At 37.3% G+C, this 13,427-nt stretch overlaps 1 protein-coding gene across 1 annotated transcript in view; it reads right to left on the bottom strand.

Moving 5' to 3' along the window:
• Positions 1-863: 863 nt before the first annotated feature.
• Positions 864-13,427, bottom strand: part of CIP2A (cellular inhibitor of PP2A) — a 34,058-nt gene continuing 21,494 nt past the window's right edge. Inside the window, exons 14-21 of the mRNA XM_065829441.2 lie at positions 11,825-12,017; positions 8,734-8,808; positions 8,542-8,652; positions 7,867-8,063; positions 6,095-6,208; positions 4,090-4,172; positions 3,493-3,632; positions 864-2,379 (exon numbers count right to left, since the gene is read on the bottom strand). Of these exons, the coding sequence (XP_065685513.2) occupies positions 2,209-2,379; positions 3,493-3,632; positions 4,090-4,172; positions 6,095-6,208; positions 7,867-8,063; positions 8,542-8,652; positions 8,734-8,808; positions 11,825-12,017 (1,084 nt within the window). The 3' untranslated portion in view covers positions 864-2,208. The remainder of the gene's footprint in view (positions 2,380-3,492; positions 3,633-4,089; positions 4,173-6,094; positions 6,209-7,866; positions 8,064-8,541; positions 8,653-8,733; positions 8,809-11,824; positions 12,018-13,427) is intronic.

Here is a 13,427-nt window from a genome sequence, read left to right as displayed (position 1 = left end):
ATAAGTGTAGAAGTCCACAGGGTTTCCACACTGAAAAGAGCTATATGTTTTGAACAAAATTTAAACAGACATCAATTTATTTGCTAGTTCCATTAGCCTCTATTCATTACCAATTGAAAAAGCACTGCCAGGAAGGCATGCAGAAATGCTGTCGAAGTAGCTTGATGTGTCCATGCATTCATTTGCTGTGCAACCCAGCAGAGTTCAGCGGCTCTTGGCTTAGAACACCATACTGAAGCAGCACATTTTTCCAGGAGAAAAAAAAAAACACAAAACAATCAATATTTATACACCATGCTTATTACTGTGGATTTTCTCACATAAACTCCAAATATTTGATTACTGTTTTCTGGGGACACAAACCTTATTACTGCATAACCTTACTCTGGTGAGCAACTTGATGTTTTTACCCTCATTTCATCATTTGGAAACAAAGTCAGACCAGCAGTTAACAGTTTAATTAGCAACATGCAGGACATTTCCTACTTGGATTTCTTTACATGAGCAGTTTCTGGCAGAAAGGGAGTACAACACATTTACTTACCCTTTCCTCATGACCAGGAGACTTGAACAGAAATCAACCCACATCTGCAAATTCACTTTGACACAAAAATTTCTTAACCCCTTAGACTGAAGTAAGAAAAGTCTACGGTTAATGAAGCTTTCTTTCCCAACTGAGTTGCAAAATGCTAACAAAACCCCTCACCTTGGCACTTCCAATAAAACTTTTTTTACCCTCCTAAACAGTGACTGTATTTTGTGCCAAAAGACAACCAAACCACACGTATTTTGTGCAAAGTCGGCAGTCATCCTTATAATTTACCTCACCTGAGAGAATACATAAACCACCAGAAACAGAGCAATTACTATGTTGTGGGTTTTTTTTTTTATTGCCCGCATCTTCAGAGACAAGAACAATGTCTATAAATCTTACCTATGGTTAACTTAAAAATACATTTCAGGAACAGATTAAAATAGATACAATTCATCTGATGTTGTATAATTGCAACAGAACGTACAGGGCTGTACTTAGACATGACTTGAACAGATTTGGTAAGAAACATCTATTACACAACTGAAAAAACAAAGAATCTCAGTATTTAAAATCTAGCCATTATGAATTATATACAAATGAAGGCAGTAATGCTACAGAAAGAGATATATTAGATCACCCAGAACTCTAGTAGTCCTGTCAAGATACAGGTAATAATGAAATAATTCTGCCAACTGCTGGAAGATGTGTTATTTATGTCCCCTGTAAACTAAGGACAGCGTTCTGCCACTCAAAAACACACATCAAATTCTAGTAATAATCTTTAAATGAAAGTACATTTAAAAAAAATACCTAAGTATTTATACTATGAACGGTATTTGTTATCCTGTTCATGTACAGCAGAAAATGACAATGCTGACAACAGCTAGCATGCACCAGACATACCGTCAAAAAAAGTGCAGATTTTTTTCAAAGAATGAAAGGAAGTGTTGTAGGATTAGGAAAATATTATCTAGTTTTTAAGAAATATTTATACATTCATGTATTTCATTTTAGCGTGCTTTCCCTAACTGATGCTATTTGCTAAGAAGTCATTCAGCTGTGGTGTTCTACTTGCTCAGATTCAGATGTCCTCATAATTAGAAATACCTCCACATATTTGCTACATGAAGTGCTTGCACCAACACACAGATAAACATGGCTTTCAATGTAACATGTTCTAATTGATATAAAACATTTTATTTTGATGTTTGTACCTTAGACATCAGGAAGTAAGACTATACAAATAATAAGGGTATTCAGAAGAGTCAAAATTAACAAGATTAAACTATAAAAGTGCTTAACCTATTAAGCACACTGTTTGCCCGACAGGAAATAGAAGAATACACAGACAGAAAAGTTGACAGTGCTATTTTGCTTTATGTTTCCCTATATGTACCCTTAGAAAGTTTAGCCACCAAAAAAAATTGGATTTAGCTCCCGATACAGATAATAGTTCTACCAAGACCATCAGAAGATCTCTTTGCTATACAGTAGCTCAGTTTTTTCAGACCAAATCTTCCACAATTACTACTTTTTCTTCTCAAATGATAGCAAAGCTACTTTAATTTTCTTTTATTTTTTTTAAGCCAGATAGTATGCTAGCTTCAAGTTTAAAAATCTTTAAATATATTCATACACATCTATAAAAATACTAAAACCTCAACAACAGAGCCCTATAAAGAGAGGTTCACTGTTTCTGTACTTAACTTCCCAGCACTTAGACTGTGAATCATTGCAATCATATTGGCGTGTCTGTTCAGTTCTTCCTTCTGTAGTTTTACAAGCGCTTCTTTTTCTTCCAAGCGTCCTTCCAACTGGGATTTTTGAACTTCCAGAGAAGATGCCTGCAAAACCAAAAAGTTATCACTTCTTCCATTATCAACTGAAAAACACACACAATACAGTGAAAGCTAAGTGGCCTGCTGGTGAATTTAAGGAAGTAATTAAACAGCACAGTTTTAAAATGAAAAGCTTGTTTGAGAAATATCTTTCTCAGCTATACATTTGGTGCAAATGAATGATTAAAGCTACTGCCACATTTCAAAACATTAGATACTATGGGAAAGCACCAACTCCCACATTATCATTGTCCTATTTAAACAGAAGTGTTCACAGTTAAGCTATCCACATTTCATTTCAAGCCACACACTGGTAAATATTTACCAAGAACAAGGGAAATATTTGCTATACAGCAGATAATATTGCCTGGAGAGATTAGCCTTTGCTTCCAGGGAATGGAAATACAGGAGTGCTTTGCCAGTCTGCACATTTTGTGACTGATCAGTTTGCATGTATGAATCTCTGCCTTGGGACTTTACCAGCAAGGACATACAGGCTGTACTGAAGTTTTGAGGATTTTGTTGTTGTTTTTTTTTGGTGTGTTTTTTTTTTTTTTTGTTTTTTGTTTGTGGTTCCCCCCCCCCCCCCCCCATTGCCTGGTTAACTCTGTTTTGAAAAAAAGACACTGTTTTTCTTAGAGGTAGAAACAGATATTTTATTAGAATTTCAAAGATCAAAAAGAAAATCAGATGCATTTTGGTATGTACATATTGGCACCTTAACTGAGGATGCAAGAAAGGGAAGAAAGCAAGCCAATCCACATTTTACAGCAGTCAAAGCTAATGAAAAGGGGTCTCTTATTTAATATTGCACTACAATTGTGTTCTGGCTTCTTGTTGTTGTTGTTTTTCTCCAAAACATTACATACTCACACACTATGCCTCATATAGCCTCATTAGAGCCTGACTCTGACTTCTTTTCTCCAAAATCCAAGCTCAGCTACTCAATACTCAAAAGGTTTGAGTATTAAAGCTGAGAGAATTTTTTCTTGTCTACTGCATAGACTGCTCTAGTTCCTTTAGCCACTTTATTACTGAAATTTTGATTTACCAGCTTGAGCAGTTCTATAGATATCTACAATTCTGGTCTCTAGAATGCAGGTGCAAATAATTTCTTACCTTGATACTCAGTTCTTTCCTTGCTTGTTCCGTTTTACTTAATTCCTTTCTCAGAATATCTATTGTTTGTTCCATATCTGTTTTTTCTTTCTGCTGAGTTTTCAGTTTTTCTTCCAGAACTTTTATTTTCTGTTGCAAGGCTTAAGAAAACAAATACATCAAAAGATGGGTTGCCAAACTTAGAAAAGAGATACTGCATTGCCTAAGAAACAAGCGGTTTTTTAGACTCTGCATGGCTGCTCATAACTGAATTACTGAGTAGTGCCACCTAGTGCTAAGTGGTTGTATACAGTAATTTGCAGAAGAGTTAAGTTCTTTTAATTTGCAGTTCCTACAGAAAATGGACATGCTGACTGACAGATGATGCTGTGCAGAGATTAAGTGAAGTCCATATAATTTGGGAAATCACATTTATGTATCTTTTCAAGAAAATAAAAATCGATATTTGCTTCGTTCAGCTATTACGTATCCCTGGCTAACATTAAGATTTACAAGTTACTTAGTAAGATACAGCTGCTTATCCAGAGCATATAACAACAAAATCTAGTTGATCCAGTTAGTTCTCTAGGTTCAGTGACCTTTAGGCGAGTGACTTACTTGCTATTTTGTCATCTCTCTCCTGTAGCTGTTGCTGTAATTCTTTTATGTGACCTTCAGTTTCTACCAACTGTGCAGCAGTCCTAAAATTGCAGAGGAATAGATTTTAATGATCAAAGTGAGATATGCCACTGTTTTTTTGTTCTAAGAAACTAGCATGATTTTTGTATCATTTCCAATTGCTGTCAGGAGCTTCATATCAACAAACTTACGAATTTGTGGGCTGTGAGTAGAGAAATTTTTTTTTTTTCCATTTTTCCCCTGCATGAAACAGTAATTTCCATTCTCTGATCACAGACATACAGTAAAAAGGTTCGTACGTGGAGATTAAACACCAGAAACTGTTGCTTTTGATTACAGCCACAAAACATCCAGAATACCATGATAGAACTTGAAATTGTCATTTAATCCAAGTCAAAATTCACTGTCATTAGTGACTGAGGAGGCTAAGATTTTAGCTTTTAGTATGCTCCTGAAGTGACAATACCATTAGGAAAAATCTGTTTAGGTCATCAACCATGCAAGCACAGCTATGCATAAAGGTTTTCCAATACCACTCTGAACATCTTCCAGATTGTCACACAACACTCAGAGGAAAAAAACAAAACAAACCCATCAACAAACCAACCACCACCACATTTTATAAGATACTGCTGTAGCTCATAATAGGTCTGCCGCAATCCTTTCTAATTAGGATAATATTTAGTTTCCAGCATCATTTAGTATATAGGTACTGTCATCTACCAGTATTATAGCTGTAACCTGACCACTTCATACTCTGTGAAGCTAATTTACTTTTTCTTTTACTAGTTAGTCTAATTTCTAAAGCATATTCTCTCTGTCACTTGCCTTGAGTAGGGGCATCTACTGTCACTCTTGTTTACTTGTTTATCCACTTACTATCTACCAGTTTCTAAGCTGCAGCCTCTAGCAAGAGATGAGGGGAGTATATTTGCATGGTCTCCATTTTGTTCGTGGCAATTCAAGGATATCTATATAATAACTGCTCCCACCTGACCTGCCTTTAAAAAGGGGCAGCTTTCATCAGAATACCTCCCCAATTACACTGAGCTGCATATTGCACCAGCAAAAGCAAATGTCTGAATTTATTCAGTAGCAAACTAATGTACTGGTAAGAAAATTTTTCCAGTTGAATCAAAACTCAAGGCAGTGACTTGGATTGCTCTCATTACTGACAGGGCAAGAGCCTGGAAGGATGAAGTGAACTTTGCAAGTAAAACCAAGAACAACATTTTATTTCTAAACTGAATACAAGGGCTGGCTATGAGCATATTTTAAAGATATCTTCTGCAAAATTAGGTATTAAATAACATTTTTCAAATAGGAACCCTATTCCCTTAGTTACATTGATGAAAAGTACATCAGACCTCTATTTTCATCCATCCAGAAGGAAAAAAATATAGTTCGTCCTCAAGAAGACGTAAGTAATGCTAGTTTTATGGCTGAGGAATGACATGTTATACCACAGACTGAATAGCAACTATCACTATTTCTAATATAATTTTTAAACGTATTAATTCAGTGGCGTTGTTTTTGTTGTGTTTTTGGTTTTTGTTTGTTTGTTTTGTTTTTATTTTTATTTTTTTCTGATCTGACTTTACAAAGAAACCTTGCAGGTTAAAAGGAAACGTGAAAATCTTCAGGTGAAAACAGCATTTAAGAATTCAACAATGTAAGACGCACCTCCCTCCTCCCCCACATGCACCCAAGAACTGGGTCACCTTCATGACTTTAATTCCTACTGTCATTGAAGTATGTGGGTATTCCCCACCACCAACCACCAATACAGGAGCAAAACACTGAAGTCACTGCCACAAATTTTAGTCTAACATACACATATAAAGCAACCCTGAAACATCTTTTGCTTCCTCTAATTCCATTTATTAGATGTTACTTAAAGCACAATTGAAAATTTGAGACTGAAGTGCTATTTAGGCTTACTTTTCATCTTCAATTTGCTTTAAAAAGACTGAATTGAACTTACCTGTCATTCTTCTGCTTGAGTGATTCATTTAGTTTCTTCGTTGCTTCCATTTGTTTATTTAGTGAATTGTATGTAATCTGTAGGTCTTTATATTGTCTTTCAGTTGTTTCATACCTACAAATGAATTGGGGTGTTATGGTTGAAACATAAGTGCTTTTGAAAAGCTTTTACTTTAATAGTTTGTCAAATAAACATACTTAGCATTATCTGTGCAATCATCCCACTCAAGCTAAAAGGTGCTTTGGAGGGGAAGACAGAGGGAGTTGGTCGAGGACTTTTGGTGGTGGTTTGTTTGGGTACTTTGTTTTAAATGAACATACTTGGGGTGGAGGGAGAACAGCAATACAAAACCAAAATCAAACCAAGCTTTGGTGGCTCCCTTACATATCCTTATTTATTAACAATCAGATGCAATCTTCCTCCACTAGAAATCTCTTAGGAACTGCTAAAACATACAGATGCCTTTAGAAATTTGACATATACAAACTGTTATAAATTAGCTATTTGCAGTCATCTTTTAGGGACCCTTTGAGTCAGTCTATGATCTCCAGTTGTCTGGTAATACTAAAAACTGAACATACTGAAGACAATGCAATATGCAATTAATACAAGTTTATGAGGTAGGTTTTATGCTCTAAGCAAATGCTTTCCTACCAAAAGGAAAATTATCTCCCCTGCTGTCAATTATATGATTTTTTAATAAACCCTATATTTAAAGTGTGCACATTGTTTAAAAAGCAAGTCTTTGCTTTATAAAGGCATTGTAAGAATCAGACAGCTATTTTATTCCTACTTTGGAGAATTTACAACTGTTATATACTAGATTGAGGCTGGTTTGTTTCACATAAATTAGTCAAATACATGTTCAGAGTATATGGTTGCATACAGTCCAAGCAAAAAAGGAGGCACTTCCACAGTGACCATACTAGCTACTTATTCAGGAAATTTGATAATGGACAAAACTCTTAAACGTTTTTTCTCCCTCAATAAATCCCTTATTGGCAGCAGTATGCCTTAAAAGTTGTCTAATATGTCTGCTCCCATTATTAAGCAAGAAACCTGCTCTCAAGTTTTATCAGTTGCTTTGCCTTGCTGACACCTAGTGACGAGACCAACCCATGGGAGTGGAAAAGCCAAAGTTCTTTTAAGCCTTTATTCTTCCAAAGCATATTTTATTTTCATAGTTCCAATCCTTATGTACTTTTTAGGTCTCACATGTCCTTTTTCAGCTTGAGATCCCAAAGAAATAATGCTTATAAATAATTCAGGACACACACAGTGCTTCCTTCCTTCCTACCTTACTTTTACTTAGTTGCAGTCAAATCTCCTATGGACGTTACCAAAGATGCAAGCTCCTGTCTTATACAGACATACTGTACTGACTGTTTCTCCACCATTTATAGCATGTTGTCAAGACAACATATAAGATCAAAGAAAAAAAGCCAAGAGTATGGTATAATACTAGTAGAAACTAAATGTTGTTATTTCTGTTTCTTAGAGAACAACGTTCCCTTTTCTACAAAGTTCATGCTATTTCCTGAACTCGACCTTCAATATCTACAAGCTTATAGTTCTCACTCCATTTAACATATTAACTTCTAGAATGGCTTAAGTTAATCTCACCGACAAGCACATAGCAAAAAAAAAAAAAAAAAAAAAAAAAAATCACTTAAAAACATGAAGTAGCATGTAATGTTGCCCTTATAATGTGTTTAGCCCAGGAAAGGGCTTTATCACGCTTTGAATATGAAGTATTTGCTTAGAGATCTTACCTCTGAAGAAGATCAACAGAGGATTTTTTCAGTATTTCATGTTCTTCAGCAACTGTTTGCAGTCTCCTGTTGTGTTGAAAGAGCTGTTCAATATCAGTCTGTGCTCTTTCAGATTCTACCTGCTGAGCTTTCAGCAAATCATTAAGTTCTTCATTTTTTCGTTCTGCATCCTTCAACATTGCAGCAAGAGTTCTTGCCTTTGAGTGGAAAGATACACCCCATCGAAAAATAATAATTTACAGTTACAAGCAATTCTGTATCGCAAGTCACTTTGTAATAGGCATATTTGAAGCCATAGATCTAAGAGTAAAATGCCATCAGCTACATTAAGAAATTGATTTCTCTCACCTAATATTAACTACGAATTAATTTGTTTACTCTAAATTCCTTTAGCTGCCTTTATAGACAGTGTGAGGGTGGAAGGAAGAAAAAAGTACGAGATAATACATGTTAGCTATGGATTTAGTAATCTGCAGCCCAATCTTTATTATAACCTTAGAATGCAAAGGAAAACAGGATGTTTACGGCAAAAATCAAGACTGCTCTAAAGTGCAAGCATAGCATACAGCTAAGCAGTATGAAGTTTCCACACATGCAATCACAGCTGAATCTCCCCAGCCAATTTTTTTACTCAGCCCTACCCCAGAGTCCCAGAATGAAGCTTCTGCTACTTACCTCGGACTCAGCCTGGGCTCTCTGACATCGGTACTGAGCCATTAGCCTGTCAGCCTGGGCCAGAGCCAGTGCCTTTGCTTCCAAAAGGTCTTGCAGCCTGGTTTCTTTAGACTGTACGTAAGAACAGTTTTTCATTAACATTTTCTGAATGTATAGGTAGCAATGTACTCATTCACATTAGGTCATACTCACAGCTAATGCCGACAGTTTCTGCTCGTAGACATCCATTATGTCAGATATCCTCATATCAGTGATTGGCTCCTTCATCTGTGGAAATATTTTCCAATTACCGCTACTGTAAACTGGTATTTACTTAGACAGGTAACATGTGCCTAAAGAGCTCAGGAGTTTTGTGATGTCCACTTGTCTTCTAGCTTTTTAAGTTCTTATTTTTATATCTGAGATTATCTGCTCAAAGGCATCCACCTGACTCTTGCAGAAAATCTGCGAAAAATTGAACTATTTAGGCTGAATAGGATTCAACTGCACAAGACTATCAGTCCAGCACTATGAAAAGATAACATCACCACACTAAAGTGGTTCCCTTTGGTCTCATCTTTGCTGGAGAATTAGCAATCCCCTCATAGGACACCTAAAGTAATTTGCCCTAATATTAACAGCATAAAAACCACATAGCTAAAAATTCTTCTTCATACTCTGTGGCCTTCTCACAACACACAGATTATCAGAAAAGCCCCAGGAAAGTTGTTCTGAAAGGATACTATCCAGTTAAGTCATTGACTTAGCAGAAGAAATTTATTTACCATATATGGCACAAGTCCTAGGTGTTTATTTGCAGATGACACCAAGCTGAGTGGTGCAGCTGACACACCTGAGGGATGGGATGCCATCCAGAGGAACCTGGACAAGCTCAAGAAGTAGGCCCATGCGAACCTTATGAGATTCAACGAGGCCAAGTGCAAGGTCCTGCATCTGGAGTGGGGCAAACCCCAATATCAATACAGCTGGGGGATGAAGGGATTGAGAGCAGCCCTGCAGAGAAGGACTTGGGGGTGCTGGTGGATGAAAAGCTGGACATGAGACAGCAATGCGCGCTTGCGGCCCAGAAAACCAACTGTATCCTGGGCTGCATCAAAAGGAGCATGGCCAGCAGGTCGAGGGAGGTGATTCTGCCCTTCTGCTCTGGCTCTGGTGAAACCTCACCTGGAGTCCTGTGTCCAGCTCTGCAGCCCTCAGTACAGGAAAGACATGGACCTGTTGGAAAGGGGCCAGAGGAGGCCACAAAAACGATCGGGGGCTGGAACAGCTCCGCTGTGAAGACAGGCTGAGAGAGTTGGGATTGTTCAGCCTGGAGGAGACTCCAGGGAGACCTTATTGCAACCTTTCAATAAGTGAAGGAGGCTTCTAAGAAAGATGGAGACAGACATTTCAGCAGGGCCTGTTATGATAAGACAAGGGGTAATAGTTTTAACCTAAAAGAGGGGAGATGCAGACCAGCTGTAAGGAAGAAATTTCTTACAATGGTGGTGAAACACTGGCCCAGGTTGCCCAGAGGGGTGGTAGATGCCCCATCCCTGGAGACATTCCAGGCCAGGCTGGACGGGGCTCTGAACAACCTGATATAGTTGCAGATGTCCCTGATCATTGCAGGGGGGTTGGACTAGATGACCTTTAAAGGTCCTTTCCAACCCAAACTATTGTATGATTCTATGATTAAAACGTATGCCCTAGTCAAGTGACAGAGCTACTTGTTGATTTCAGGATATTTTTTCTTCGGCAATGTTACTATAACACCTGTTTTAAACAGCTGTTCATATGTGCTGATATGCAACCAAGTAATTGCTATCCCAGCTGTTCATACAACGAACACCTACTGAAAAGCTACCATCTCCACACCATTTTGAACCATTATGTAAGTTCTGGGGTTTTTTTTTTTGCATATTAACAGTAGCCTCCACATAGCTCCAGTTTATTTTCTTGTCTGCAAACACTTCAACTCTACATTCTCTTTAGATATTAGTACTACAGGAAATGCTCCTACAAGTTCCCTTCACTCTCTCTGCACAGTAATACTGCTAGAAGCATTTTCTCAATTACATTTTTTACACATGTTTGAGCTTCACACAACATAAGGAACACACACAGAGATGAAGTACTGAACTTTAAGTGAATGTGAATATTGATTTTTAATGGAAAGTTTTGCTAATTAGAAGGTCTAAGAAAAGATTCAGTCAACAACTTATCAACAACTTTCTCCCCTCAATAATCAAAGCAGCTTTACAATCTGTCACATTACTGGAAGCTGCTGCACCAGTGCTGTTATGCACCTGCCTACATTAATACATGCACAGCAGTGCACCTACAGACTCTCACATTCAGTCCTGAAAAAGATGATCAGTGGGGGCATACAGTAACAGAGCACAAAGTAAGACAATGAAGATTCATTTGACCTTTCTTCAGTATTATTTTAGCAGCTGACTGGAACTGGTAGCTCCTCAAGATTCATTCTTATAATTTACAACAAAGAAAGGAGGGTTGCAAAGGTAAGATTGAAGGCAATGCCATTCACACAGATATCAAGCCATTATCAGGCACTTTCTGTTCATTTTCCCAATTTGCATACTGTCCAGCCAAAAGAAAATAGAAGCAACAATCTATCACTCAGCCTAAGGCAGCTACAAAGCAACTAACTTGCTTTGAACAGAGAAAGAGGAAATATATTCGGTATCTAACAGTATGGCCCACAAAGCAGCACAATGTATGTGGTGCCTGTTTGGGTGTCTCATTCACAAAGCACGTTGCCACAAAAACCTTCTTATGAAGTAATAATAGCACCTTTCCAAGAAGGCCACAAAAACTGAACTGCAAATACTAAAGAGTCAAGAAAAGGAAAATGTTTGTATGCCCATTTAGGCATAAAAGAGATGCACCATGCTCTTATAAAGCAGCCTCTGACCTCTATTTTATCACAGGCTATTTCTTAGGAAGCAGGGGAGGAGGTTCTTTGTATGTGTCCCAGCAAATCTAGGCAGCTGCAACTACATATGACACCTGCCTCTGCATCTCACAGCTGGAAGAGTGTGAGCAACGCCACTGGGAAAGGGATCTCAATAAGGAGCAGCCTGGCTTCTGATGTAACTCTAACTGTAACTGAATTCTGCTTAGGAGCTTAGTAAAAGGAACGCATTCTAAACAGGCAGGAGTGTAAACTGAATTCAACTGATACACGTGCTGTAGCCTGACACTTGGATTTTAATTTCCACCCCCTCCCCTCCGTAACAAAGTGTCAAATATTCAGTAACAGCATATAAATTCTATTAACCTCTAGTCCAGAATGAAGTTTTTGTATTAATTCCTGAATATTCGAAGTTGTGAGTGTATCACTTGAAGGACAGGATGAAGAGCATCTCACTGAAGTAACATTGGTCACAGTTGACTGCATTTGGATTCTTTTTGATGCATGCTCCGTTTCTTGTTGTCTGTAAGCATTATTTGCTGCAATGCTTTCACCAAGCCTGTATAAAACATAAATGCTGTTAAGGAAACCATCTGCTACAAATATTCTTGCAAGGACTGAGGATGAGAATAATTTCATAACATTAATTTCTCTTTTGTTGAAAACAGACTACTGGGAACAGCCACATTTGCATTATCACATAACGTTAAGACATAGTATCTATCAGATGTGTCCAAACTGTCCAGAGATACAGGAAGCAGAAAAGAATGAAAGGCTGCCATGGCTAGCCTAGAGAAACAAATGCTGTACCTCACCAGAAAGGGTATGGTGTTCAGCTCTTCTTGAGCAGAACTGATCACATCATCATCTGTCTCTTGTTAGCTAGAGAAACAGGCTATTTCATTTGTTGTTATTCAATTTAACTAGGGCACTGTTTATAAGTAGGAACACTGAGAAGGTATTTAGAATGGATTATAATTAGGCATAAAAATAAGATTGAATCATGAAAAGGCAGAGTGCTACCAATAGACCTTTGTTTTCCTTGTCTGTGAGGCTGTTTTACAATACTATATTGAGTACAGCACATTTAACTTGGTAAGTTTTAACTGAATTCTAAGTGTGTAGATAGAAGTGCAATTGGTTAAAATTTGTATAGAGAACATAAAAGCTTAGACATAAGTAATTACAGCACCTATATTCCAGTGTCTGTATGTAAATTGTGGCTGGTATTTCCAAGTCGGCTACTAATGACATGTTCCAAATCAGAGAGAATGAGGTCAAGAGCTGATTTCTGAGGCGCCAGCCAAAAAAAATCATTTCCCCTCAATAAATTCCTTAATTACTCAGTTATCCCAATCATTTCACTGAAGTGCTGTCTCAATTGCTTCCTAAGTGAACAGAGTATTTTTAACTTGCATTTATAGACATGTTATTTGGCTATTACATTGCACAATTCCAGACATACTAGATTGTACAGATCCTTCATTCTTTCAGCCAGAGTATTTGTTACTGGCCATTATAAAAGCATTTTCTATATCCACAAAATGATGTGATCATAGAATAGTCGAGGTTGAAAGAAACCTCTAAACATAATCTCATTCAACTCTCTTGCTCTAAGCATGTTGCCTAACACTATATGCAGTAGTTTTGACTGTCTCAAAGAATGAAGATTCCACAACTTCCCTGGGCAGCCTTTTCCAGCATTTGACTTCCCTTACAGTAAAAGGTTATATATATATATATATTTATATATATATATATATATAAAAATAAAAGAAATTTAAAAGGTATTTTTCTTATAGTTAAGTTTGTGCCTACCTCTTGTCCTGTCAATGAATACCACTGAGAAGATTCTGGCTCCATCATCTTTGTTCCTTTCCATCACACATTTATATAGATTGATAAGATCCCTCCCAAGTCTTCTAAAGACTACACAAACCCAGCTCTCTCAGTCTTACCTTGTATGACA

This window comes from Patagioenas fasciata, chromosome 1 (genome assembly GCF_037038585.1).
Source record: "Patagioenas fasciata isolate bPatFas1 chromosome 1, bPatFas1.hap1, whole genome shotgun sequence".
Taxonomy (NCBI): Eukaryota; Metazoa; Chordata; class Aves; order Columbiformes; family Columbidae; genus Patagioenas; species Patagioenas fasciata.
Note: the sequence above shows the minus strand (reverse complement) of the source record. Positions and strands in the feature narration are given on the sequence as shown.